Below are 27,832 nucleotides of genomic sequence, written 5' to 3'. Positions count from 1 at the left end.
CATTCATGTGCTTGGTGTTAGGACAGCCAACTCGTTTTCTAAACACAGCATAAATGCGCCAACCCATATCTGAAATGTGACGCACAGCAACACACTGCCGTTCTTTGTGGTCCGCTGAAGTGCAGGTACATTGGGGTGCCATTCCAAATGTAACATGCATTACCTCTCATTGCTGTAGTATGCATGTAACTGTCAGTGGCTGTGCATTCATAAAGGGTGCAGCCCCCTCTATCCTGCACCTGTCTATCACCAATAGATAGATTCATTCCTTGCATGCATCTATCTATTGTTGCCGCTGCCACCCCCTATTCAGGAGATAGAAAAAATAGAATTTTCTTCCATCCGAAAAATCGGATCTTTGCGGAGGTGGACGATTACGGGTGTCAGCGGATGGTCATGCGCTGACACTCGCAATCACATAGGGACCAATGTATGTCCCATTTTCATCCGCAACGGATGGATGAAAATGCGGACATACGGTCCGCACGTCTGAAAGGGCCCTTAGTTAATCTCCCCCCCGTAGTGTAGTACCTGAATGTGGCTTGGTATCAGCCCCTCGCAGTACACTGTGCAGTCTCTCTGCAGTGGTTTTTCATTTGTATTTTGAAGTTGGAAACCCCTGTAGGGGTAACCTTTCATTCTGTTTAACTTTTTGTCCTAAATAAAAGTGGGGCCAAAAAGCCCTAAAAACAGCATTTCCTACACTTCAGGAATACTCCTAACAAATCAGTGTGTATATATATATATATACTGTATATATATATATATATTATTGGAAGCTTGGTTTACGTGCAACACGGGGGGTAGATTCACGTACGGGCGCGTATAGTTACGGTGGCGCAGCGTTTCGTATTTACGCTACGCCGCCGTAACTTACAGGAGCAAGTGCTGTATTCACAAAGCACTTGCTCCGTAAGTCGCGGCGGCGTAGCGTAAAAGGGGCCGGCGTAAGCGCGCGTAATTCAAATGTGGAAGGGGGACGTGTTTTATTTAAATTTACGATGACCTGACGTGATTGACGTTTTGTACGTGATTCGCCGTCCGTGTACATATCCCAGTGTGCATTGCTTCCAAGTACGGCGCAACGACGTATTGGTTTCGACGTGAACGTAAATTACGTTCAGCCCTATTCGCGAACGACTTACGCAAACGACGTAAAAAATTCAAATTTCTAAGCGGGAACGACGTCCATACTTAACATTGGCTGTGCCTCCTAATAGCAGGAGCAACGTTACGCCGGAAAAGCCTTAACGCAAACTACGTAAAAAACGAACGCCGGGCGCACGTACGTTTGTGAATCGGCGTATCTAGGAAATTAGCATATTCTACGCCGACAACAACGGAAGCGCCCCTAGCGGCCAAAGTTATATTGCACACAATTCTACGCCGCCGCAATCAAGTTACGTCGATGGAGGAAGCCTATTTTTTCAGCATAACTGCCTTTGAGAATCAGCGTAACGCTACGCGGGCGCGGAATTCAAATTAACAAGCATTTTGTCCCGCAAAATTAGCACAATTCAAGCAAATGGGGAGTGCAGTACCCCATTTGCCCAGAGGTGCGGTGGCGCCGGTGACACTCTGAGCCGTTTGTAAATACTCGCAAATACTCCATTCCCGAGTGTTTTCGAACCTTTCTGAGGGTTTCTAAAATCAGCCGAACTGTCTGAGTATTTACGAGCCTCTCCGGCGCCCCCCCATCTCTGGCCACATGCGGTATTGCATGCCATAGAAGTCAATGCGGGACAAATTATCTAAGTTTCCATTAACTTCTATGGGAAAACTCGCTTTGATATGCGAGTGCTTTGGATTACAAGAATTCTCTTGGAACAGATTATGCTCGTAATCCAAGGTTCCACTATATATATATATATATATATATATATATATATATATATATATATATATATATATATATATATATATATATATATATATATATATATATATATATATAGCAGTCCTCAAGGTGGAGGTGTGCAAGACATGCTGTTTGTTAAAAAAAAAGTTTGGTCACATTGGCCCGGATTCATGTAGATTTGCCCCTTTCTTGCGGAGGCGCAGGGCAACGTTTTTGCCCTGCGCCCCCGCAAATTTACTGCGCTACCCGCGATTCACGGAGCAGTAGCTCCGTAAATTGCGTGTGCGCTGTGTAAACTTGCCCTGCGTAAGGGCGCCTAATGTAAATGATCCCGTAGGGGGCGGGAATCATTTAAATTAGGCGCGCTCCCACGCCGAGCGTAGGGCGCATGCTCCGTCGGGAAACTTTCCCGACGTGCATTGCGGCAAATGACGTCGCAAGGACGTCATTTGCTTCAAAGTGAACGTGAATGGCGTCCAGCGCCATTCACGAATCACTTACGCAAATTACGTAAAATTTGAACGTCGCGACGCGGGATAGACGGGTATACTTTAGCATTGGCTGCCCCTGCTATTAGAAGGGGCAGCCTTACGCTAAACACGCCGTACGGAAACAACGTAAATTGCGTACGCAGGGCTCGCGCAACATTGTGAATCGGTGTTAGTATGCAATTTGCATACTATACACTGAGCACAATGGGAGCGCCACCTAGCGGCCATCGCACGAATGCAGCCTAAGATATGCGTGGCATAAGAGCCTTATGCCACGCAGATTTTAGGCTGCAGTCGGCGTTACGATCAGGGCTCAAGTCCTGCGGGAACGCGTGGGAACGGAGTTCCTGCACTTTTTTCACAGCAGGAACTCAGTTCCCTTTGCAGGACTAGAGCAGCCGAGCCGCCCGAGCCAATCCTTCACTAAGCGCCACGGCGATGCCCAGCTTGACTCACTGTCAGGGGCAGGCGAACCTTAGTAATCCTTTATGTTACTGGCCGCTTCCTGTATATGGATTCATCGGGTAGTGTGCGGGTATTCCGTCACTTCCTCGATGCCGCAATGTCTCCTTGGAGCTTTTGTCATTGTTCCCAGGAGACATTGCGGAGGTCTGCCGCGAGTTATCGCGGGATTTAGAAAGAACTTGCGGTTTAGTAATTATGCATATGAGCGTATCATTTTTTTTGGGTGGGGGAGTGGATCTTGGGTGGGAGTTCCCACACTTTTTTCCTCAGGACTTGACCCCTGGTTACGATGTTCCTGAATCAGGAGCATTCGTAACGCCGGAGCAAGTAAGCAATTGCGCTGTGTAACCTATGGTTACACAGGCGCAATTGCTTCTTGAATCTGGGCCAGTATGACATTATGGTTGTTCGCTCCTTTATTTTGATATGTGGCATTTACATGGAGCAGGAACTGAATCCAGAGACCAGCTCAGTGAGATTTCAGATATTTCAAGCTGTGTAGATGTACAGGCATACCCCACTTTTACGTACACAATGGGGTTTATTTACTAAAGCTGGAAAGCGCAAAATCAGGCTCACTTCTGCATAAAAACCAATGAGCTTCTAATCCCAGCTTGTTCAATTAAGCCTGGTAATAAAACCTGGAAGCTCATTGGTTTCTGTACAGAAATGAGCCTGACTTTGCCCTTTCCAGCTTTAGTAAATAAACCCGATTGTGTACTTAAAAGTGGGATATACCTGTATTTTATCTATGCATTTTGCTGTTTGCCTGGAGTTCAGGTGAAGTGCAGGGAGAGCTCCCTCCGGTGGCTAATCCTCATATATCAATATATTTAATACAAAAGCAAAAATATGACAGAGCGGGTTTGTAAAAACGTGAAGATTACAATAAAACATAAATTTAGGATAAACACTGCAGTAATAACTCAAAATGTATGTCCACTGAAAACACACTATACTTTTCCCTATATAGTTGCTAAACATGGAGCAGCATGTTAATGAGTTTTATATTACAGTATTTCAGACCTCTTTGTAAAGCCACTGATTATGAACAGTAAAAGCTTCTATAATCTATTCATACAGAATATGATACATAAACCTTATTCAAAATAGTGCTTAATTTAGCATACACAGCAAAACCAAGGCATTGAACCATGTTCTGAATTAGCCTCTTTGCACCTCGTTTTATTATCTTGGCACCAAACAGAATCTAATTTTACTGATTAAGGCATGTAACCAAGCACATGTGATAGTAACAATAGTTATGTGTAAGGGACTTTCTTAACAGGCTGGCTACCCATTATAAAGAATAATAAATTGCTCCTACACGAATTACAAAGTCTCATTGTGCAAATCAATGCACAGGGTTTAAACCAGGCACAGCGGGCATATAAGCAATGGGGTGAATTATCAGTGAGGGAAAGAGACAATTACTGAACGCAGAAAGCGACAACTCATATTATTAATGACTACCTGCACAATCTAATTAAAAATATGATTTTCTTTTTCTGAACACAACTGAAAAGCTCAATTAAATTTAGCTGTTCGCATCATTAAAATTAAACCTTCAGGATATTTCCCAGCTGAAAGATACAACAGTGGGAAACCCTCTCAGCAATATCTGGTTACATTTAATATCTAGATAAAAGCTTAATCCCAGCTATGTAATGTTTTTAAATAATAAAAAATATATACTATTACCTATTAAAATGTCTCAACACATGCATTGTGTTGTATTTGAAATATTGGAAATAATGTAATCTGGAAATATATTTTTTTTCACTTAAAATAACTTTCCTGCTTTTTGCAGAGGGATGTTTAAAGGAGAAGTATGACCAAAGCTACTTTGGCTATACTTCTCCTGTGGGTCGCTGCACTCCTGTGACCCAGGATCTGCTAAAGTCTGCCACTGATTAACATCACAGTGCCAGTCCAGGCTCTGCAGGGTTTAGAGCAGGGGTGGGCAATTATTTTTTCGATGGGGCCACATGAGAAACTAAAAATATTTTGGAGGGCCGGGCCAAAAGGCTAAACTCAATACTGCATAAAATCAATTGTATTTCTTTATAAAAAGCAGTAAATATCATTGTTGGAAAACTGGTACGAGTACTTGTTTTAGACATGGCACAGGAGGGGGACAGAGGCTGGGGACATGGCACAGGAGGGGGACAGAGGCTAAGGACATGACACAGGAGGGGGACAGAGGCTGGGGACATGGCACAGGAGGGGGACAGAGGCTGGGGACATGGCACAGGAGGGGGACAGAGGCTGGTGACATGGCACAGGAGGGGGACAGAGGCTGGGGACATGACACAGGAGGGGGACAGAGGCTGGGGACATGACACAGGAGGGGGACAGAGGCTGGGGACATGACACAGGAGGGGGACAGAGGCTGGGGACATGACACAGGAGGGGGACAGAGGCTGGGGACATGACACAGGAGGGGGACAGAGGCTGGGGACATGACACAGGAGGGGGACAGACGCTGGGGGGACATGACACAAGAGGGGGACAGAGGCTGGGGACATGACACAGGAGGGGGACAGACGCTGGGGACATGACACAGGAGGGGGACAGACGCTGGGGGGACATGACACAGGAGGGGGACAGACGCTGGGGGGACATGACACAGGAGGGGGACAGACGCTGGGGACATGACACAGGAGGGGGACAGACGCTGGGGACATGACACAGGAGGGGGGACAGACGCTGGGGACATGACACAGGAGGGGGACAGACGCTGGGGACATGACACAGGAGGGGGACAGACGCTGGGGACATGACACAGGAGGGGGACAGACGCTGGGGACATGACACAGGAGGGGGACAGGCGCTGGGGACATGACACAGGAGGGGGACAGACGCTGGGGACATGACACAGGAGGGGGACAGAGGCTGGGGACATGACACAGGAGGGGGACAGACGCTGGGGACATGACACAGGAGGGGGACAGACGCTGGGGACATGACACAGGAGGGGGACAGACGCTGGGGACATGACACAGGAGGGGGACAGACGCTGGGGACATGACACAGGAGGGGGACAGACGCTGGGGACATGACACAGGAGGGGGACAGAGGCTGGGGACATGACACAGGAGGGGGACAGAGGCTGGGGACATGACACAGGAGGGGGACAGACGCTGGGGACATGACACAGGAGGGGGACAGACGCTGGGGACATGACACAGGAGGGGGACAGACGCTGGGGACAGGCAGCCACTGTATAATCAATAACAATTGATTAAACAGTGGCTGCATGTGATGGCACAGTGGCTGCGTGTGATGGCACAGTGGTTGCGTTTGATGGGCACAGTGGCGACAATTGATGGCACAGTGGCTGCGTGTGATGGGCACAGTGGCAACAATTGATGGCACAGTGACTGTGTGTGTTGGCACAGTGGCTGCATGTGATGGCACAGTGGCTGCGTTTGATGGGCACAGTGGCTGCGTGTGATTGGCACAGTGGCTGCGTTTGATGGGCAGAGTGGCTGCGTGTTATTGGCACAGTGGCTGCGTGTGATTGGCACAGTGGCTGCGTTTGATGGGCACAGTGGCTGCATGTGATTGGCACAGTGGCTGCGTGTGATTGGCACAGTGGCTGCGTGTGATTGTCACAGTGGCTGCATGTGATTGGCACAGTGGCTGTGTTTGGGAACAGTGGCAACAATTGATTGCACAGTGGCTGCGTGTGATTGGCACAGTGGCTGTGTGTGATTGGCACAGTGGCTGCGTGTGATTGGCACAGTGGCTGCGTTTGATGGGCACAGTGGCTGCGTGTGATTGGCACAGTGGCTGCGTGTGATTGGCACAGTGGCGACAATTTATGGTGTTGGCACAAGTGTGTTGGCACAAGTGGCTGCATGTGTTGGCACAAGTGGCTGCGTGTGATGGGCACAGTGACCCCTCCCGGCCCTGCCTACTGTTATCACCGCGGCGGGGAACATTACAGACAGCGTTTGTTTGAACAGCTGTTTTCCCCGCCGCGCATAGACACTCCCCCTTGGACGGATCTGTCCAATCGCGAGCAAGGGGGAGTCACATAGACACTCCCCCTTGGACGGATCTGTCCAATTGCGAGCAAGGGGGAGTGTCTATGTGACTCCCCCTTGCTCGCGATTGGACAGATCCGTCCAAGGGGGAGTGTCTATGCGCGGCAGGGAAAACAGCTGTTCAAACGAACGCTGTCTGTAATGTTCCCCGCCGCGGTGATTAACGTGGCAGCGGCGGCGGCGGCGATTTCGGCGGCGGCCGGATTAAAAGGTCCGCCGGGCCGTAGTTTGCCCAGGTCTGGTTTAGAGGGACAGAGCACAGAGCGGTGACTGATAATCACTGCTTTGTACTCAGAGCAGACCTGAGAACTGAGTGATCAGCAGTCTTTGATCACTCAGGGCCAGATTCACATAACAAATACGCCGGAGTATCTACTGATACTCCGGCGTATTTTCAAATTTGCCGCGTCGTATCTTAGTTTGTGATTCACAAACAAGATACGACGGCTTTTGGCTAAGATCCGACAGGCTTACGGCTTCGTACGCCTTCGGATCTTAGGCTGCAATACTTTGGCCGCCGATGGGTGGAGTTTGCGTAGTTTTCCAGCGTCGGGTATGCAAATTAGCATTTACGGCGATCCACGAACCGACTCACGTGCGTAATGTCGTTTTTTCCCGTCGCAAAGTTAAGCAATCTTTTTCATTGCTTAACTTTACACCAGCCATGTTAAAGTATGGCCGTCGTTCCCGCTTCGAATTTAAAAAAAATTTTTTTGGCGTAAGTACGTTACGCACGTCGCCATTCACAAACACGTCGGGGCAATGTAATTTCGCGCAAAGCACGTCGGGAAAATTGCGAACGGAGCATGCGCAGAACGTTCGGCGCGGGAGCGCGCCTAATTTAAATGGTACACGCCCCATTTGAATTAGGCGGGCTTGCGCCGGACGTCTTTACGATACACCGCCGCAAGTTTACAGGTAAGTGTTTTGAGAATCAGGCACTTACGCTGAAAACTTGCGGCGGTGTAACGTAAACACGATACGTTACGCCGCCGGAGTTCTACGAGAATCTGGCCCTCAGTTCTCAGTGTAGAGCTGACGGTGGACAGATACAGCATCGAATCGATGCTGCAGCCATCTAGGTGAGTGTAAAATGTTTATTATTTTACATTCCTGCACTCTTTTTAGAAACTAGAAATTATTATTAGTTTTTCAATGGTACCTTGTTTTGCAATAAGTGTATATTTGGCATAACCCAACCTCCCAGCATTTCCAAAAATGGGTGGTATTCTTAAAATGGGTGTAACTCATATATATATTCGGGTCGGCACCTAACAAAAATTCCCTAACAACACTTTTCTGGCAGTGTAGCCCTTTAAAATGGCCTGAGCCTAATTCATAAATCCCTGATAAAAACTCATTCACAAACTACAAAGGCTTCTGTGAATGGACAGCAGAGGGGAGGGGTGGGCAGAACTGATGTGTGAAAAAATACAGTGTCTCTCCTTTTAATAGCTATCCTCCCCAGCTCCATAACACTGTCAGATGTAAATAAAGAGATAAGTCCAGGAGGTGACATGTACCTCATTGGGGTTCACCCTAAAAACATGTATATACCATTACATTCAGCATACTTCCGACATGTACAGTATGCTCTTTGTTTTTGTTTTTTCGCTGTACATACCGTATTATTGTTCTTTTCCACCCGGTTTCCAGGTACTCGCTCCCACGGTAGTAGGCGTTCCTATGCAGAGGCTCAATGTCACCTGGGACTTAGCCTAGATGATTGATGTGCTTGATAAAAACTTTCCCCAGGCGGATAAGGCGCGTCACGAGTTCCGAAAATAGCCAAACTGGGAGTCGGCTCTATACGGCGCCTGCGCAGTCAGCTCTACACGGCTCCTAGTCTGTGCGCAGGCGCCATATAGCGCCGTATAGAGCCGACTCCCAGTTCGGCTATTTTCGGAATTTCGTTACGCGCCTTATCCGCCGAGGGAAAGTTTTTATCAAGCACGTCAATCATCTAGGCTAAGTCCCAGGTGACATTGCGCCGCCGCATAGGAATGCCTACTCCCGCGGGAGTGAGAACCCGGAAGACGGGTGGAAAAGAACAATAATACGGTATGTACAGCGAAAAAAAACAAACAGCATACTGTACATGTCAGAAGTATGCTGAATGTAATAGTTTATACATGTTTTTAGGGTGAACCTCCACTTTAATGTATAGTATGTCTGCATTTGATTTTAAAATGGCTGAATTCCTGGAGCTCAACCTTAACCACTTAAAACCCGGACCAAAATGCAGGTAAAGAACCCGGCCAGTTTTGCGATTCGGCACTGCGTCGCTTTAACTGACAATTGCGCGGTCCCAAACAAAATGGGCGTCCTTTTTTTTTCCCACAAATAGAGCTTTCTTTTGGTGGTATTTGATCACCTCTACGGTTTTTATTTTTTTGCACTATAAACAAAAATAGAGCGACAATTTTGAAAAAAAAAACAATATTTTTTACTTTTTGCTATAATAAATATCCCCCAAAAATATATAAAAAAAAACTTTTTTTTTCCTCAGTTTAGGCCGATACGTATTCTTCTACCTTTTTTTGGTAAAAAAAATCGCAATAAGCATTTATCGATTGGTTTGCGCAAAATTTATAGTGTTTACAAAATAGGGGGTAGTTTTATTGCATTTTTATTAAAAACATTTTTTTTACTACTAATGACGGCGACACATTTTTGGGACAATTGTCATTTTCACTGCAAAAAATGCTATAAAAATGCATTGTTTACTGTGAAAATGACAATTGCAGTTTGGGAGTTAACCACTAGGGGGCGCTGAAGGGGTTAAGTGTGACCTCATATGTGTTTCTAACTGTAGGGGGGCGGCGCTGGACCTGTGACATCATTGATCGTGTTTCCCTATATCAGGGAACACACGATCAATGACAGCACCACAGTGAAGAACGGGGAAGCTCTGTTTACACACAGCTCTCCTCGTTCTTCAGCTCCGGGGACCGATCGCGGGACTCCAGTGGCGATCAGGTCCGCGGCTGGGCACTTAAAGAGGACGTACAGGTACAAGCGTGTGCCCAGCCGTGACATTCTGCCGACGTATATGTGCAGGAGGCGGTCCTTAACCACTTAAGCCCCGGACCATTTTGCAGCTAAATGCCCAGGCCAGGTTTTGCGATTCGGCACTGCGTCGCTTTAACAGACAATTGAGCGGTCGTGCAACGTGGCTCCCAAACAAAATTGACGTCCTTTTTTCCCCGCAAATAGAGCCTTCTTTTGGTGGTATTTGATCACCTCTGCGGTTTTTATTTTTTGCGCTATAAACAAAAATAGAGCAACAATTTTGAAAAAAATTCAATATTTCTTACCTTTTGCTGTAATAAATATCCCCCAAAAACATATATATATAAAAAAAAAAAATTTCCTCAGTTTAGGCCGATACGTATTCTTCTACATATTTTTGGTAAAAAAAAATCGCAATAAGCGTTTATCGATTGGTTTGCGCAAAATTTATAGCGTTTACAAAATAGGGGATATTTTTATTGCATTTTTATTATTTTTTTTTGTTTTTACTACTAATGGCGGCGATCAGCGATTTTTTTCGTGACTACGACATTATGGCGGACACATCGGACAATTTTGACACATTTTTGGCACCATTGTAATTTTCACAGCAAAAAAATGTATTTAAAGCGGGAGTTCACCCGAAATTTTTTTTTAACATTAGATTGATGCTCATTTTGTGAAGGGGAATCGGGTATTTTTTTTTTTTAAATCGAAGCAGTACTTACCGTTTTAGAGAGCGATCTTCTACGCCGCTTCCGGGTATGGCCTTCGGGACTGGGCGTTCCTATTTGATTGACAGGCTTCCAACAGGCTTCCGACGGTCGCATACATCGCGTCACGAGTAGCCGAAAGAAGCCGAACATCGGTGCGGCTCTATACGGCGCCTGCGCACCGACGTTCGACTACTTTCGGAAAATCGTGCCGCGCTGTATGCGACCGTCGGAAGCCTGTCGGAAGACTGTCAATCAAATAGGAACGCCCAGTCCCGCAGCCCATACCCGGAAGCGGCGGAGAAGATCGCTCTCTAAAACGGTAAGTACTGCTTCGATTTAAAAAAAAACTACCCGATTCCCCTTGACAAAATGAGCCTCAATCTCATGTTAAAAATGTACTTTTCGAGTGAACCTCCACTTTAAATTGCATTCTTTATTGTGAAAATGACAGTTGCAGTTTGGGAGTTAACCACAGGGGGCGCTGAAGGAGTTAGCCTTCACCTAGTGTGTGTTTACAACTGTAGGGGGGTGTGGCTGTAGGACTGACGTCATCGATCGAGTCTCCCTATAAAAGGGATCACTCGATCGATGCAGCTGCCACAGTGAAGCACGGGGAAGCCGTGTTTACATACGGCTCTCCCCGTTCTTCAGCTCTGGGGAGCGATCGCGAGGGGGCGGCTAGAAACGAATAGCCGCGCCCTCGTCCCGGATCGCTCCCCGCGGGTTTCCGACCACCGCATGTTACGGGGGGGGGTCCCGATCGGACCCCCGACCCGCGGAAAGGCGGGGACGTACATGTACGCCCATATGCCTGTACGTGCCATTCTGTGGACGTATATGTACATGCGACGGTCGGCAACCGGTTAAGTGGTTAAAGAAAACCTGTGTTTGAGCAAAGCAATAGGTTTTCTAAAGCCCCCCATACCCACCTTTCTTTCTTCCCCAGCCACACTATTCAGTATCAAAAGCAAAAGGCAATACTTGGTACTTACAAGTGCAGCATCCAACTTAAAGAATATGCATACCTCCCAACTGTCCCTGATTTCGAGGGACTGTCCCTGATTTGGAACAAAGTCCCTCTGTCCCTCTTTCCTGTTCATTTGTCCCTCACTTTGGTCTGATCTATAGAGTTGTATATAAAATGCACTATTTATCTTTCAAAAACTGTTTCCCGGTGCTAAACATTTCATCCAATTTCTAAATGGCTACATTTATAAATTTCCAAAGCCAGTAAAGCCAAGGAATAGTACTGGTAAAAAAACAAAACAAAAAAACACTTGTGGGTTTAACAGCTAATCATATTTTTTCTATAATTCCCTTTAAGAGGGCGTGGCAGAGGGTGTGTCCTATGCCCATATGCTTTTGCTAATAGGTGTCCCTCGTTCCCATCTCAAAATATTGAGTGGTATGAATATGTTACCCCAACATCTCATATTCCTGATAGGTCTCTGATGTATAATGTACTTGTGTTAAAAAGTATCCTGTTCTCTTTGCATTGCTTCCTTTGTGTGAAAACTGGTGATACTGCCAGTCCCCCTGTTTTTTTTTATCTGACCATGCTAGGCATGTGAACACACTCATTTCAGCATGGTCAGTTTTCTGGCTGTGCTGGGAGAACAGCCTGCCTGTCCTCCAATTACCAAGGCTTGTGCTGAAGCTCAGTGTGCTGCTGTTTCTCCATCCCTACCTCTCTAAACTTGTTATGCAGCCGAGAACAGAGATTATGTAATCACTTATTTAAAAAAAAGCTATGGACAAATGATTGACTTTTATTTCTATTTTAAACTGATTGGGTTGATTTACAAGGTAAGGATTTACATATACTTTGATCATGAGAGTGCTGAGCCATATGTGCGATATCCATAGCCTAGGGGTAACCTAAAACGTTAAAGACTTACACAGGATTTTCCTTTCATTCTTGGCAGCTGAATGGAGAAGTGCAAGGTCAAAGCAAAGGCTCCTTTTATGTTAACAGCTAACCCAACTATGATGTCTTGTCAAGCAGCTAATACTAAAGCCCTGTACACAAGATCGGATATCTGATGGAATATAATCCGATGGATTTTTTCGTCGGATATCCGATGAAGCTGACTTTCATCAGTCTTGCCTACACACCATCAGTCAAAAATCCGACCGTGTCCAACGCAGTGACGTAAAACACTACTAGGTAGATTCAGAGAGAAGTGCCTAAACTTGCGGCGGCGTAGCTTAGCCTGTTTAGGCTACACCGCCGTAAGTTAGCTAGGCAAGTACATGATTCTCAATGTACTTGCCTGCTAATATACGGCGGCGTAGCCTAAAGCGGGCGGGCGTAAGGGCGCCAAATTCAAATGTCTTGGAGGGGGGCGTGTTTGATGGTAATGAGGCATGCGCCGGGCGACTACATTTCCCAGTGTGCATTGCGGTTAAGTACGCCGCATGGGCCTATTGATTTTGACGTGGACGTAAACAATGTAAATTCCGATTCGTGGACGACTTACGCAAACGACGTGAAAAATTTGAATCTCGCGGCGGGAACGGCGGCCATACTTTAACATTGTTATTCCACCTAATAGATGGAATAACCTTAGGCCTGTAATGTGTTACGGAAACGGCGTAAAACTACTGCGGCGGCCGGGCGTACGTTTGTGAATTGGCGTATCTCCTCATTTACATATTCTACGCCGACCGCAATGGAAATGCCACCTAGCGGCCATCCGAAATATTGCAATCTAAGATAGGACGGCGCAAGCCGTCCTATCTTAGATATGTTTAAGCGTATCTCTGTTTGAGCATACGCTTAAACATAGGTCGGCGTAGATTCTGATACTTATAAGTGACTACTAATAAGTCGGCCTAACTCTTACTGAATCTACCTATACGACGTGCTGAGAAAAATGAAGTTCAATCCTTCCGAGCATGCATCGACTTGATTCTGAGCATGCGTGGATTTTTGACCGATGGACTTCCACACAGACGATTGTTTTTTTCTATCGTTTTTTTATCCATAGGAAAATTTTAAAACATGTTTTATTTTTTTTCACTGATGGAAAACACGCGATCGGTTTGTCCGATGAAAACGGTCCATCGGTCTGTTTTCATCAGACAAAACGATCGTGTGTACAGGGCTTTAGACTAAACCAAAACACCTCATCGATCATAGCCCCGTTAATTAGTCTGGATACTACCCATCTAATACGTACAGTCTGTGGGTAGGAAAGTGGTCTCAGACGGTCATAGTCCTCCTGTCCAGCTGTATCCCATAATCCAAGGTTCACAGGTTTACTGTCCACCATCACATTAGCCGAATAGTTATCAAACCTGTCATAGAGTAAAAAATGAATACACAGATTGCACAATGGAGTAAATACAATGATGTCCGCAGAAAAAAATCTTACATTTTATAACTACCACACTGTATGTTTAGGTTGTACATTAAAACTTTTCAAAGAAACAGGGAGATGATTCAAGGAAGGCCTTTCTTCTAGGCCCTACCCTGGTCTATAAAACAAACCAATCATGTTTACATGAAGAAAAAAGTTGTCTCATCCCAAGCAGGGCTGTATTTACCATAGAATTATATTTGTGAGCCAGTGCCTAGGGCAGTGCCTCAACATTACAAATCATAATTACATTTTCATTATTTTACTTTCCTCTTCAGTCCACCTCTGCACATTTGTGGCTAAATTCAGAACTGCGCTGGAACGGGCGTGCAGGGCATGTTATGAGAAGCAAGGCCCCTTTCACATGGGCATTGTCAGACAGCAATGCCAGGGGGTTGAGGTGCATTTTTAACCAACATCAGCAACCTGTCAAAACCAGGCAGTGGCTGCTGGACAGGCTGTCTGGGAAGGAGGTCCACAAGGTTTAGGAGTGTGTCTATGGGAATGTTTGGCTATTCTTCCAGAAGTGCATTTGTGAGGTCAAGCACTGATGTTGGGTAAGAAGGCCTGGCTCGCAGTCTCCACTCTATTTCATCCCAAAGGTGTTCTATCAGGTTGAGGTGCAGGCCAGTCAAGTTCCTTCACCCAAAACTCGTTCATCCATGTCTTTATGGACCTTGCTTTGTGCACTGGTGCACAGTCATGTTTGGGCCATCCAAAGTTGGGAGCATGAAATTGTCCAAAATGTTTTGGTATACTGACGCCTTAAGAGTTCCCTTTACTGGAACTAGAGGGCCAAGCCCAACCCCTGAAAAACAACCCCACACCATAATCGCCCCTCCACCAAATTGATTGAGTTTGGGGTGGTAGAACTTGACTGGCCTGCACAGAGTCATGACCTCAATCCAATAGAACACCTTTGGTATGAATTTGACTGGAGACTGCGAGATAGGCTTTCTCATTCAACATCTGAGGAAGAGAGAATCTCCCCTCGAAAACGTGTCAGCCATCTGGAAGGCTCTCCGGCATGCTAGACACAGTCCGGTGACCTGCTCGCTTTGTGTCCACTGTGGACTTTGACATGTTTTTATTATCTACTTGTTTATGAGTATATTTCCTCCTTTTTTATTTTAATAAACACCACTTGGGTAATGAACAAGGCTGGTGCGCCCTTTTTCATTTTTTACAGTGCTTCCATTGGGTGTCCCCTGACCCTTGGGGGATAGCAAGACCTGTTCTTTTACCGGGAGCCATAGAAATTCCAGGCGATTTCCACTACCGTCACATTACTGAGCGCAGGAGATTTTGTTTGTCAGTGCCTGACCTCACAAATGTGCTTTTGGAAAAATGGTTAAACATTCTCCTAAGGATGAGCCAACTCAATATTGAACCCTACGGTCTAAAGCCCTGTACACACGGTCGGGAATCTCTTCAGGAAAAAAACATCAGTTTTCCTGTCGAGATTCCTTGCAAGCTTTCCTTGCTCGCCTAGTGTACACATGGCCATTCAAAAGAACCGCTGTTCTTTTCAATTGCAAAAACGCAGTGACGTCATCGACTACGACGAGCATGCGCTCGTCACATTCGATGCCATCGCTGCCATCTTGCTACACCCTAGACTGCCCTTGTAAGCTACTGCGCATGTGTCAAAGTCTCATCGAGCATGTGCCGGCTTACCGGGGACAGGTAAGCATATTGTCATTGATATGTAATAATGTCTGGCAGCTTACCTTCTCCTCCATGTGTTCATTAGAGGCCTGACTCTCTTATCTGGCTGCCTTTTATCATCTCTCCTCCCTGGTTGGCTCCACCCCAGGCCACCCCAGGAACTCTATATTAACTAGTGCACTGCAGGTCTGCTTTGCTGTTCAACGTTGTTTGTTAGCTTTTTGTTCTTGCTTGCCGTGTGCTACGTTAATCTCTCTGTGTACCGATTTTGGCTTGTCCCCGACTACTCCTGTTTGCCTGTAACCCTGACCCTTGGCCTGTCCTTTGGTTATCCTCGTCTGCCTGTTGCCCCGACCTCGGCTTACCCTTCACGATCCCTTGTGTCCTGATTGGCTGCTTCCCCTCTCTCCCTACGAATCGTGACCTGGGGGACTCTGGGGGCCGCGACCTGGGTTCAGTTGCAGCGAAGGCCATCCTCACCACTAGAGGCTCTGGTGAACACCTACTGGACCTTAGACTCCACGCCCTGGGGAATCTTGGGCTCACGCTTCCTGTCCATCCGCAGCAGTCCGCTATAGGGTTCACTACCTTGCGGTGCACCCCTGACCCCAACGGGGTGCATTTGTCATCTGGCCACAGGTGACCTGACACATATACACACGCTCGGTTTTCTCCGCAGTGTCTCTATTTTTCTCGTGGAGATTCCCGGCAGTTTTCCCGACGAGAAACCATACACACGCACAGTTTTCTCTGCAAAAAGCTCTCCCAGCAGCTTTCTTGCCGAGAAAACCGTGCGTGTGTACGAGGCCCAAGACTGGGATGCCATTAAATTTCATGTGCGTGTAAAGACAGGCGTCCCAATGCTTTTTTAAATATAGTGTACATAAAAAGTCATATGAAAAATTGATAGAAAGGAAAAGAAAACATGAGGTAGCGTGGGATAAGAATATGGATCAGGGTCACCAATACAAAAACAAATTCAAATTCAAACATGGTGTTACAGGTCTAGGTAGAGTCTGATGAGCTGGGTCATCTGTTGGTTTATAATATTTAGTTGGGACTTCAGCAATGGGTTCTGTGATGGTATCGGTATGATATCCCCGTCAACGTTCCCTTCTTCCCATAACGAAAATCACCCCAATATTCCACGAGGAGGGATATCCCTGGAATCGCCCAGAAAGCCACACATGAGACCAGCTTACTGCTTGAACAACACAGACTTTAATGTTATATCACACACAGCTTATATGTCATTTCCAAAACTGTTACAATGACAAATCTCCGCCCCCCTCACACTGGGGCTTCCATACATATGAGTAGGTAGACACGACGGGGCCGATGCTGAAACACATTTTCTTTAGACAATGACATCAATGACGCTGAGCACTAGCTGTACTGAATACATCAACCAGACCGCTCGACCCCGCATATAGAGAGATAATTACCACAATGAAGCAATCAGAATAATTAACACAAGCCACTTAAACCCAGCTCTCCTTCACACAACACAATAGATCAATTAACCTTTAGAAATAGTGAGGGGACATTAGCACATCAATAACCTGGCTAGCAGGGAGCAGTAAACTGAGACATATAGACAAATGTATCACAATGGCCCCCCTTTTGCTCCCTGCTCCGGCAAACCCGGTTGGACCTTCCCTGGTCCAGTAGGGTTGACGGGTTCAGAGCTATTAGTCAGAGGTTAACTCCGTTTGGCATGACTGACCTCCCTTGGCAACTGCTTCAGACTCAGGTATGTCACCGGGTCGTCAGATCACACGCCGGTCAGTCCCCAAGTCTTTGTGCGATCTGCAAAGTCACCAGAAGTCAGTGTGAAGACAGCGAATGGGTCTGTGCGCCGCCGTCTAGGTGTCCCGCTATGGGAGGGGGCAGGTTATGGCTCTGAAGTGACAATCCCAGGAGATTCATAAAAAGAAAAAGTTATATTTGTTGAAATGCTGTAGCACTGGTGCTCAGAGTCCGGGGGGGGGGGGGGGAGGGGAATCAGAGCCCCATAAGGTCAGCCACCCCCTGCTCCCTCCGCAGCCGCCGGTTCTCCTCTTGGAGCTTCTCCAGCTCCATCTCCAGTTCATGCTGCTGTGACCTCAGGTGGTTGTTCTCCTCCTCCATGCGGCTTATGCACTCCTCCAGCTCTATGTACTCACGGATCAGCTCCTGCTTGCTCATGTCCTGCAGGCTCTCCACGTGGTCCTTCATCATCAGGAACTGGGTGGTGGTGTAAGGGGCCACCGGTGGGCCCTTGGCGAACATCTCGGCACGCATCTGGGACGCCCGCTGCGACTCCCTCTCCTCCAGTCGCTTCTTCTCCTCCCAGGTCAGCTCGTTATACGGCTTCCAGGACCTCTTCTTCTTGAAGGGTGGCCGGCGGTGCCTCTTTCTGCCCAGCTCCCTCCAGGGCCCCTCCGGCTCAGGGCTGTCGCCCATGACCAGCTGACAATGGTGTTCCCTGTTGTCCGTAATAACAGATTGTACCATGAGGGCTTCGTAAGGGGTGCCCAATGGTTCTTCCTGACCCAGCTCCTTTGGATCCCAAGCCGAGTCTACACAATGGGCTGCTGCTGGTGGGCGGTACCCAGGTTGAGACCAATTTGACCTGGTGTTGTCATTCATGGGGCAATTCTGCTTGAAGTGACCCAGCTGTTTGCACCGGAAGCAGCGTTGTTCGTTGCCCTCCTGGCGATGATAGCGAGGGCTAGATGTCACCGGTCTGTTAGGAGGTTGGTATCTAGCGGTTGGTGGGTGTGAGGGCACCGTTTGTGGTGGAGGTTGTTCCTGTGGTGTGACCTGGTTCGTCTTGCGAGTATCTGCATATTCATCCGCCAACTTCGCGGCCTCTGGTAGAGTCATGGGCCTGCGATCTCTCACCCAATCTTTGACATCCGTCTGGATGTGATTGTAAAATTGCTCCAGGAGCATTAGTTGCAAAATGTCCTCTGCGGTGGTGGCCTGGCTGCTGTTAGCCCAGTTAGAGGCCGACCGGGACAATTGGCATGCCCATTCCGCATAAGAGTCTTTCGTGGTTTTGCGTGAGTCCCTGAACTTCTGTCGGTGGGACTCTGGGGTTACTGCATAACGAGCCAGGAGCACTTCTTTAACCCGGGCGTAGCTATGAATAAGAAAAAAAGAAAAAAAGAAAAAAAGAAAAAAACAGTGCAGCGCTAGTGAGTGATATTGTGCTCATATAAATTAATAATAAACAAAAAAAGTCATTCTGGAATAAACTGAAAATATAGCCAGAATAGGAAAAAACATAAAAATGCAGATGGATATATGAAGAAAAAGTCTTAAAAAGCCACGAAACAAAGTTCATATGACTCTATCCAGTAATTTTCCTTGTGAAAGAGAAGTGGATTGTGCAGACAATGTGAAAGACTCTTGATTGATGTGAGGTAAGCTGTCACCAATACACCCGTGAGGAAGGATAAGATTGCCTGCTTACCAGATGAAAAGACTGTTTTGCATCAGTCTAATAGGGCCTGTGGGAAGTCTGGTCTCCCAATACCTTAGCCGTCAAGATAACCACGGTATAGCTCAGCATACAATCCGAAGAGTCATAAACCAAAAAAAAGAGAAGAAGGACCTCTCATAGCGTATAACGTTTAAAAATAAAAGAGGGTTTAATAAAAATTGCACTTACAATTAGGCAATATAAATACAGCATGGATAGCAAAACGTCTCCGATCTCTTGTTCCGATGCTTCTCGCTACTCGGTCAGGAAAACACAGCCGGCGTTCAGGACGGAACGCGATGACGTCACGGCACCCTACGATCGTTTCGTCGCTAATGGACTTCAATGGGGGAGTAAGCCGGCTTACTCCCCCGTTGAAGTCCATTAGCGACGAAACGATCGTAGGGTGCCGTGACGTCATCGCGTTCCGTCCTGAACGCCGGCTGTGTTTTCCTGACCGAGTAGCGAGAAGCATCGGAACAAGAGATCGGAGACGTTTTGCTATCCATGCTGTATTTATATTGCCTAATTGTAAGTGCAATTTTTATTAAACCCTCTTTTATTTTTAAACGTTATACGCTATGAGAGGTCCTTCTTCTCTTTTTTTTGGTTTATGACTCTTCGGATTGTATGCTGAGCTATACCGTGGTTATCTTGACGGCTAAGGTATTGGGAGACCAGACTTCCCACAGGCCCTATTAGACTGATGCAAAACAGTCTTTTCATCTGGTAAGCAGGCAATCTTATCCTTCCTCACGGGTGTATTGGTGACAGCTTACCTCACATCAATCAAGAGTCTTTCACATTGTCTGCACAATCCACTTCTCTTTCACAAGGAAAATTACTGGATAGAGTCATATGAACTTTGTTTCGTGGCTTTTTAAGACTTTTTCTTCATATATCCATCTGCATTTTTATGTTTTTTCCTATTCTGGCTATATTTTCAGTTTATTCCAGAATGACTTTTTTTGTTTATTATTAATTTATATGAGCACAATATCACTCACTAGCGCTGCACTGTTTTTTTCTTTTTTATGTTACCAAGTTGTTGTACACAATTTAGTGCTAGCAGCTATTTACATTTATAATTCAATATTTAATTTAGCGCAGCGTCAACCTTTTGGTTTTTGTTTATTTCTTTTTGTAGCTATGAATATCCTGATCTGGCACGGTCCGGAAAGCATCAGAAGCTTTGCCTGACAGTTTGCCTGACAATATTGCAACCCAGTCTCCTCTAGCTATTCGGTGCAGGTTACATTGTCGCTCAAAATCCGCCAGGAAGTTATCAATCTCACAGTCCTTTTCATCAAAAGCTTTAAAAGCGCTAAACGGAATCTTCCTTGCGTCTGCTGTGCTGTACTCACTGTTTGGAGAATGTGCGGCTGCTTGTTGGACTGCTGCCAGTTTTAACTGTAGTTCTGCGTCCCTTATTTGTTTATCCTTCTGTAGTTCTGCGTCCCTTATTTGTTTATCCTTCTGTAGTTCTGCGTCTCTTATTTGTTTATCCTCCTGTAGCTCTGCGTCTCTTATTTGTTTATCCTTCTGTAGTTCTGCGTCCCTTATTTGTTTAGCCTTCTGTAGCTCCGCGTCTCTTATTTCTTTAGCCTCCTTCGCTAACAGGTCCATCACTTTCAGTACCACATCTGGCGTTGGGTTCGGGCCGAACCACGCTAGCTTCTCTCTCATTAGCTTGTTGGCTGGCGATTCCTCCTCCTGAATCACTGGTGTCTCCATCTCTTGTACTGCTGGCGTTGCTGCAATCCCGTCCTCCTGGTCTAGCTCCATTGATTCTGCTATGATGACCCGCTTGGTTTTGTTGCTAGCAATCCTTCCACGAACTTCCAGTAGTTCTTCCAGTGTCTGCTTGGAATCCGGGTGTGAAGGGGAATAGAAGGGAAAAATCCCACTGCTACCAACCAATTGTGACGGTATCGGTATGATATCCCCGTCAACGTTCCCTTCTTCCCATAACGAAAATCACCCCAATATTCCACGAGGAGGGATATCCCTGGAATCGCCCAGAAAGCCACACATGAGACCAGCTTACTGCTTGAACAACACAGACTTTAATGTTATATCACACACAGCTTATATGTCATTTCCAAAACTGTTACAATGACAAATCTCCGCCCCCCTCACACTGGGGCTTCCATACATATGAGTAGGTAGACACGACGGGGCCGATGCTGAAACACATTTTCTTTAGACAATGACATCAATGACGCTGAGCACTAGCTGTACTGAATACATCAACCAGACCGCTCGACCCCGCATATAGAGAGATAATTACCACAATGAAGCAATCAGAATAATTAACACAAGCCACTTAAACCCAGCTCTCCTTCACACAACACAATAGATCAATTAACCTTTAGAAATAGTGAGGGGACATTAGCACATCAATAACCTGGCTAGCAGGGAGCAGTAAACTGAGACATATAGGCAAATGTATCACAGGTTCTTTCTGTCATTGTCAGTGCCCTGTCCCTACCCTCCTTAGAGCTGTAAGTGTTACCATACACCTTGGAGTATTATGCCTGCTTCAGAAGTGCCTACCCAAGCAACCAAACAGGGACTGTGGAATTCATCCAGTGGCCAACAGAGAGATTACCACCACAGTACCAGTCATTACCGATGCAAGATCATGTAGTGCCCAGGTTTAGGATGCAGAACTGCACCCCCTCCTCCACTGTAAATGCATGCCATAGAATGTGTTTTCTGTTCTGTGTCCATTCTCTGCCCACTTGTTCTGATGTGCAGCTTTCCTCCTCCCCACTCCTTGATCAGCTGTGTTTGATCACTTAGGGGCAGATTCATGTAGAAATCTGTTACGCTGCGGCGGCGTAACGTATCCTATTTACGTTACACCGCCGCAGGTTTACAGCGTAAGTGCCTGATTCACAAAGCACTTACCTGTAAACTTGCGGCAGCGTAGCGTAAATCCGCTCGGCGCAAGCTCGCCTAATTCAAATGGGGCTGGCACCATTTAAATTAGGCGCGTTGCCGCCCCGAACGTACTGCGCATGCTCCGTCCCTAACATTTCCCGACGTGCATTGCGCTAAATGACGTCGCAAGGACGTCATTGGTTTCGACGTTAACGTAAATGGCGTCCAGCGCCATTCATGGATGACTTACGCAAACGACGTGAAATTAAAAATTTCGACGCGGGAACGACGGCCATACTTAACATTGGCTAGGCCACCTAGAGAGCACCCTTAGTTTTACGCCGCGTATCTCTACGGAAACAATGTAAATTTAGAGCGACGGGCAAAGCGGACGCTCGTGAATCGGCGTAACTAGTCATTTGCATATTCTACGCCGACCGCAATGGAATCGCCATCTAGCGGCCAGCCTAGAATTGCAGCCTAAGATCCGACGGTGTAAGTCAATTACACCTGTCGGATCTTAGGGCTATCTATGCGTAACTGATTCTATGAATCAGACGCATAGATACGACAATCGTATCTCGGAGATACAACAGCGTATCAGGAGATACGCCATCGTATCTCTTTTGTGAATCTGGCCCTTAGTTCTCGGGATAGAGCCAGCAGGAGACCGCTGTAGCCGGGATCGGTGCTGCAGCCATCTATGTTAGTATGATTTTTCCTATTCACGAAAATCTCTTTAAAAAAAATCAGGGACCAAATCTTACATTTAAAGAAAGAGGAAAGAAGAATAAGGGTTCACAATAGGGACACTAGATGGCTTTATACTCACACAGTCGGGATGTATTCCCCTGGAAAGGCGTTAGTTGTGTAACTGATCAGCAGACATGTCTTACCAACAGCTCTGTAAAAGACAAACAAAAGAATATTAGATATATTTGGACCTCCGGCTTCCAGTAAAGTTAGGCTTAGTGATTTTTGAAGCTTGAGGCCGGGTTCACACCTATGCGAATTGGTTGCGGCTTAAACCACATCCAATTCGCATAACATTATAAAATACATTTATTTCAATGAGGCTGGTTCACATATGTGCGATGCATTCACACTGCGCATTGCCGAAAAAACATGTGCGTTTTCTAGGCATTGCGGTGTGGCTCAGGTGCGAATTCAGACCCAATATCTTCTATGGGCATGCATCTAATTCGCAGATGTGTTAATTTCTCTTCAGGATTTCTCTCATTCACCTCAATACACTTTCCCCCTCCCCCTCCCCTCTCCCAGGTCTCCAAATTCGCAGCTAAAACGGAGCTGATCTGCTGAACAGTTCTCTTATGTCTCTGCAGAGATAAGAGAGCTGAAATTCGCACCGCAAAAGTGTGAATCCGGCCTAAATTGAAGCTATAACCATTCAAATAAATGTTTACATTTATTTATATGAACGTAAATGCTCTTATCAATGTTTGTTTACATTAATTTATATGAACGTAAATGCTCTTATCAATGTGTGTTTACATTCATTTATTTGAACGTAAATGCTCTTATCAATGTTTGTTTACATTTGGGCTCTGCTTCTGCTTTGTGATTCTACACAACTGTAAAGAAAAGCCCAGAGCAGGGGAACGCAGTGGACTCGGTGGAGGGCTGGCATGACTGACGTCACAGGGGACAGCAAAATTAATGGTTGGCTGTCAGGTCCCGGGGGGCGGGGGAAGGGAGTTTATTTAATGTTTGGTCCCCGCCCTCCCGGCAACACAGCGCGGAAGAAAGTTCAGTGAGGATGTCTGAAGTGCAGCTCATGTTGGATCAGCTGCAGGCGGAGGCGGCGGCGCACGGCCCTGAGTGGCTTCGGGACCAGCTGCGGCCTATTTTCGGTAGGTCGGCAGCTATTGAGGACGCGGGGGGGAGGGACACAGGACGCGCCCGGCGTTCTCGCCCGCCGGAGCGCTTTTCCCCAGACACATCCCCCAGGGCCCAAAGAAGACAAGGGAGCCCCCGTTCGCGGGCCCCTCCGGGCCCCCCCGCCAAGCGCGCAGCATTGCCCACAAAGGGGGGGAACGGGAGGAATCCCAATCGGGGCCGTGGCGCGGCAGCCGGCCGTTCGGCCAGCCCTGGAGCAGCACCTGGGCCCGCGCGGCGTACGGATGGTGATTCGGCGGGCCCCGCCCCCCGCGCCACCGCGGGGGGTGCGGCGCCTCAGCGTGGGAGACCTAGAGGCCCGGCTGCTGGGCTTTCCATGTCCTCGGCCCACAGCCTTGCCGCGGTGCGGATTGAAGGGGAAGGGACCACCGGCGACCTAGTTGGGGGCAGCAGGGATGGGGAGACCCCCCCAGGCCCACGGAAAGCGGCGCAGAAGTCGGTGAACGGGTCGGGCGCGCGGAGGAGTGACCAGGCGGACGCCAGGCCCACGGCAGCCAGGGATCCTTCCCCTGGGGTGCAATCAGCAGAAGAAGAGGATCCATCCACGCTACGGTCGGAAGGGGAGCTGACGGATTCGGAGGACGAGCAACCATCCAGGACGGTAGCAGCAGCGGTGGAGACGGGACGATCGGCTGGTGGGTCATCACCTAGGCAGCCCGGTAAGTCACTTTTATCTTTGCCTCGTACTGTGGGGAGGGGTGTAATGTCTGCTGGGGGCAGCGGGGGGGGGGGGTGTCATCTCGGGGGGGGCGGATACACGGGCAGGGGGCTCTCAGTCTGTGACACCGGGCGGGGGGGGTGTCCCTGGGGGGGGTGGTTTTGCAGGTTTTTTAGCGGGCATAAAAGAGCTGGTGGGCAGATTTGAGGGCTCAGATGGGGCGACGGCGGGCCCGGTCGCGGCTTGGGTCCCCCCTGCGGTTCCGGTGGGGGGAGGGGTGGTCGCTACAATTAACACTCTGCCGGCGGTGGTGACGGCTGGGCCGGTGGTGGCATCCGCCCCCGCGGTGAGCGGGGGTTCGGGAGCAGCTGCGGCTCCGGCGGCAGCAACAGTGGAAAAAGGGGCGGTGGCAAGTGAGGTTGCGCGACAGGAAATAATCCGCCTCGCTGACGCGGCAAAATGTGAGGTGTACTTATGCTATGAGGCGTCGCTGGGGACACATTTGAAGGCAGAGGTCCGGGAGAAGATATGGAAGGGTGAGTATGTGGAGATTTTCGCGTTACTCCCATTAGAGAAGTTCAACCTGGACAGGGGGAAGCCGGATGAATCCAAGAAGGAGGAGGAGGAACGGCGCAGGTATCGCTTGATTCCACGGACGTTTACTAATTGGCTACAAGCGTTCAGCATCCTAGCGTGTGTGGTAGGGGAGAAAAAGCCGGAATGCTGCTCAGGGCTCTTCATATATCAGAATGCGATAGGGGAGGCACACAGGATCTACGGAGGATCCGCTTGGCTGCGATATGATGAACAATTCCGACAGCGGATGGCGGTGCGGCAGGACCTGCGCTGGAATCAAAAGGATATGAACCTTTGGCTGTGTTTGATGACGGCGGCGAGGGTTCCGGGGCAGTCCTTTCAAGGGGGGGCCGGGGGTCCATCTTCCCTTGGACAACCGGCCGGTCGGGCAAAAGGGGTGTGTTGGCAGTTTAGCTCCGGCACTTGCAAATTCGGAGGCACCTGCAGATACAAACACGAGTGCTCTGGTTGCGGAGGCTCCCACCCGTTGTCCAAGTGCTTCAAGCAGGGGAAGGGACGTTCCGGAGATTTTGCGAACAAGAGGGACGACACCGGTGATGGTGGAAAGGATGCGGCCGTTTCTCGGTAGGTATCCGGACAGGGGGGCGGCTCGGGCACTGGAAAAGGGTTTCTCAGAGGGTTTTCAAATACCGTGTGCGCTGGGGGTGGTACCCCCGGTCCCGCGCAACTTGCGGTCTGCGCTCTTACATCCGGAAGTGGTTTCGGAGAAGCTGCGGAAGGAGGTAGCTCTGGGGCGCATGGGAGGTCCTTTTTCGGCAGCACCCTGGGGGGATCTGGTAGTTTCTCCGCTGGGGGTGGTGCCCAAAAAGGAACCCAACAAGTTTAGGCTGATACACCACCTCTCCTTCCCAAAAGGGGGGTCGGTTAATGACGCTATAGACCAGGAGGCGTGCACAGTGAGCTACACGTCATTCGATGCGGCTGTCCATTGGGTGCGACATTATGGGCGGGGGTCCTTGATGGCAAAATCGGATATTGAAGCAGCTTTCCGCTTATTGCCAGTGCACCCGGACAGCTTTCGGCTGTTGGGGTGTCATTGGGGGGGGCAGTTTTATGTGGACAAGTGCTTGCCCATGGGGTGTTCCATTTCGTGTGCACTGTTCGAGATGTTCAGCTCATTCTTGGAATGGGTGGTTAGGGACGTGGCCGGGGTGAGTTCTATCATCCACTACCTGGATGACTTCCTGTGCATTGGACCGGCGGCGTCACGGATCGCGGCGATTCTGCTGGCAACGCTGGAACACATGGCGGAGCGCTTCGGGGTCCCCTTGTCTCCCGAGAAGACGGAGGGCCCAAGCACGGAGATGACTTTCCGGGGCATAACATTGGATTCCATGGCAATGGAATGCCGCCTGCCGGAGGACAAACTTGAGGCGATGAAGGCGGAAATCAGGGGCATGCTGGGGGTCAGGAAAGTGAAGCTGAGAGCGCTACAGTCGTTGCTCGGTAAGCTTAATTTCGCGTGCCGTATTTTGCCCATGGGGCGGGTGTTTAGCCGACGGCTGTCGGCGGCGACCGCGGGCGTGAGTTCCCCTAACCACTTTGTCACGCTCGGCAGGGTTCTTAGGGAGGATCTGAGGGTGTGGCACTCCTTTTTGGAGTCATTCAACGGCCGGGCATTGTGGATGGTGGGACCGGTCAGTAACTTTGACTTGGAGCTGTACACGGATGCTGCGGGCTCCACAGGCTTTGGAGCATTCTTTCAGGGCAAGTGGTGTGCGGGTCCTTGGCCGCAAGACTGGGTGGACGCGGGTTTCACTAAGAATTTGGTGCTATTGGAATTATTTCCGGTGGTACTGGCGGTTGAGTTGTGGGGCTCGGAGTTCAGGGATCGGAAGGTCAGGTTCCATGGGGACAACCTGGGAGTGGTTCAGGTCATTAACAGGGTATCGGCTTCATCACCGCCGGTGGTTCGGGTGTTGCAGCATCTGGTTCTACGGTGCCTACAGTTGAATATTTTTGTCCATGCAGTTCATCTGCCTGGGGTTGAGAATGTTATTGCTGACGCGCTGTCTCGATTTCAGTGGGACAGGTTCCGAGAGTTGGCCCCGGAGGCGGAACGACACGGAGAGCCTTGTCCGGATTGGCTGTGGAGGGTTGCATTGGCGTGATATCAAAATGGCTCAGGAGGTCGGTGAGTGAGGCAACTTGGGGGGCGTATAGCAAGGTGTGGTTGGAATGGGAGGCTTTGGCAAGAATGGTGGCTGTGGACCCGTTCGGGTCGGAGACACGATGGCTGGTGTTGTACTTCGTGGCTAGGAACATGGAGGACGGCACGTCTGTGGCCACGCTGAACAAAAAGATGGCAGGTCTTGCGTTCCTTTTTAAATTGCGGGGTTGCCAGGACTTCACGAAGGATTTCTGGGTGCGGCAGGTGCTGAGAGGTTATAGAAAGGCAGGAACGACAAGGGACTCCAGGCGCCCCGTGTCGTTTGCTCTACTGGAAGGAATGCTGAAAAAATTACCGGTTATTTGTTCTTCGGAATATGAGTTTTTGCTGTTCAGGGCGGCCTTCACGTTAGCTTTCTTCGGGGCTTTCAGGATCAGTGAGTTGGTCAGCTCGTCTACCAAATGTCAAGGGGGCTTGGGCTCTCAAGATGTGGCTTGTGGGCAGGACAGGGTATCTATTTGGCTGCCGAAGTCAAAGACGGACCAGGGGGGACGGGGCAAGTCCATACAGG

At 48.5% G+C, this 27,832-nt stretch overlaps 1 protein-coding gene across 1 annotated transcript in view; it reads right to left on the bottom strand.

Annotated features, from left to right (window-relative positions):
* RAC2 (Rac family small GTPase 2) overlaps nt 1-27,832 on the bottom strand; it is a 156,531-nt gene that overhangs the window by 76,635 nt on the left and 52,064 nt on the right. Inside the window, exons 2-3 of the mRNA XM_040359420.1 lie at nt 22,812-22,883; nt 13,777-13,894 (exon numbers count right to left, since the gene is read on the bottom strand). Of these exons, the coding sequence (XP_040215354.1) occupies nt 13,777-13,894; nt 22,812-22,883 (190 nt within the window). The remainder of the gene's footprint in view (nt 1-13,776; nt 13,895-22,811; nt 22,884-27,832) is intronic.

The sequence above is a fragment of the Rana temporaria genome, chromosome 7 (assembly GCF_905171775.1).
Source record: "Rana temporaria chromosome 7, aRanTem1.1, whole genome shotgun sequence".
Lineage (NCBI taxonomy): Eukaryota > Metazoa > Chordata > Amphibia > Anura > Ranidae > Rana > Rana temporaria.
Note: the sequence above shows the minus strand (reverse complement) of the source record. Positions and strands in the feature narration are given on the sequence as shown.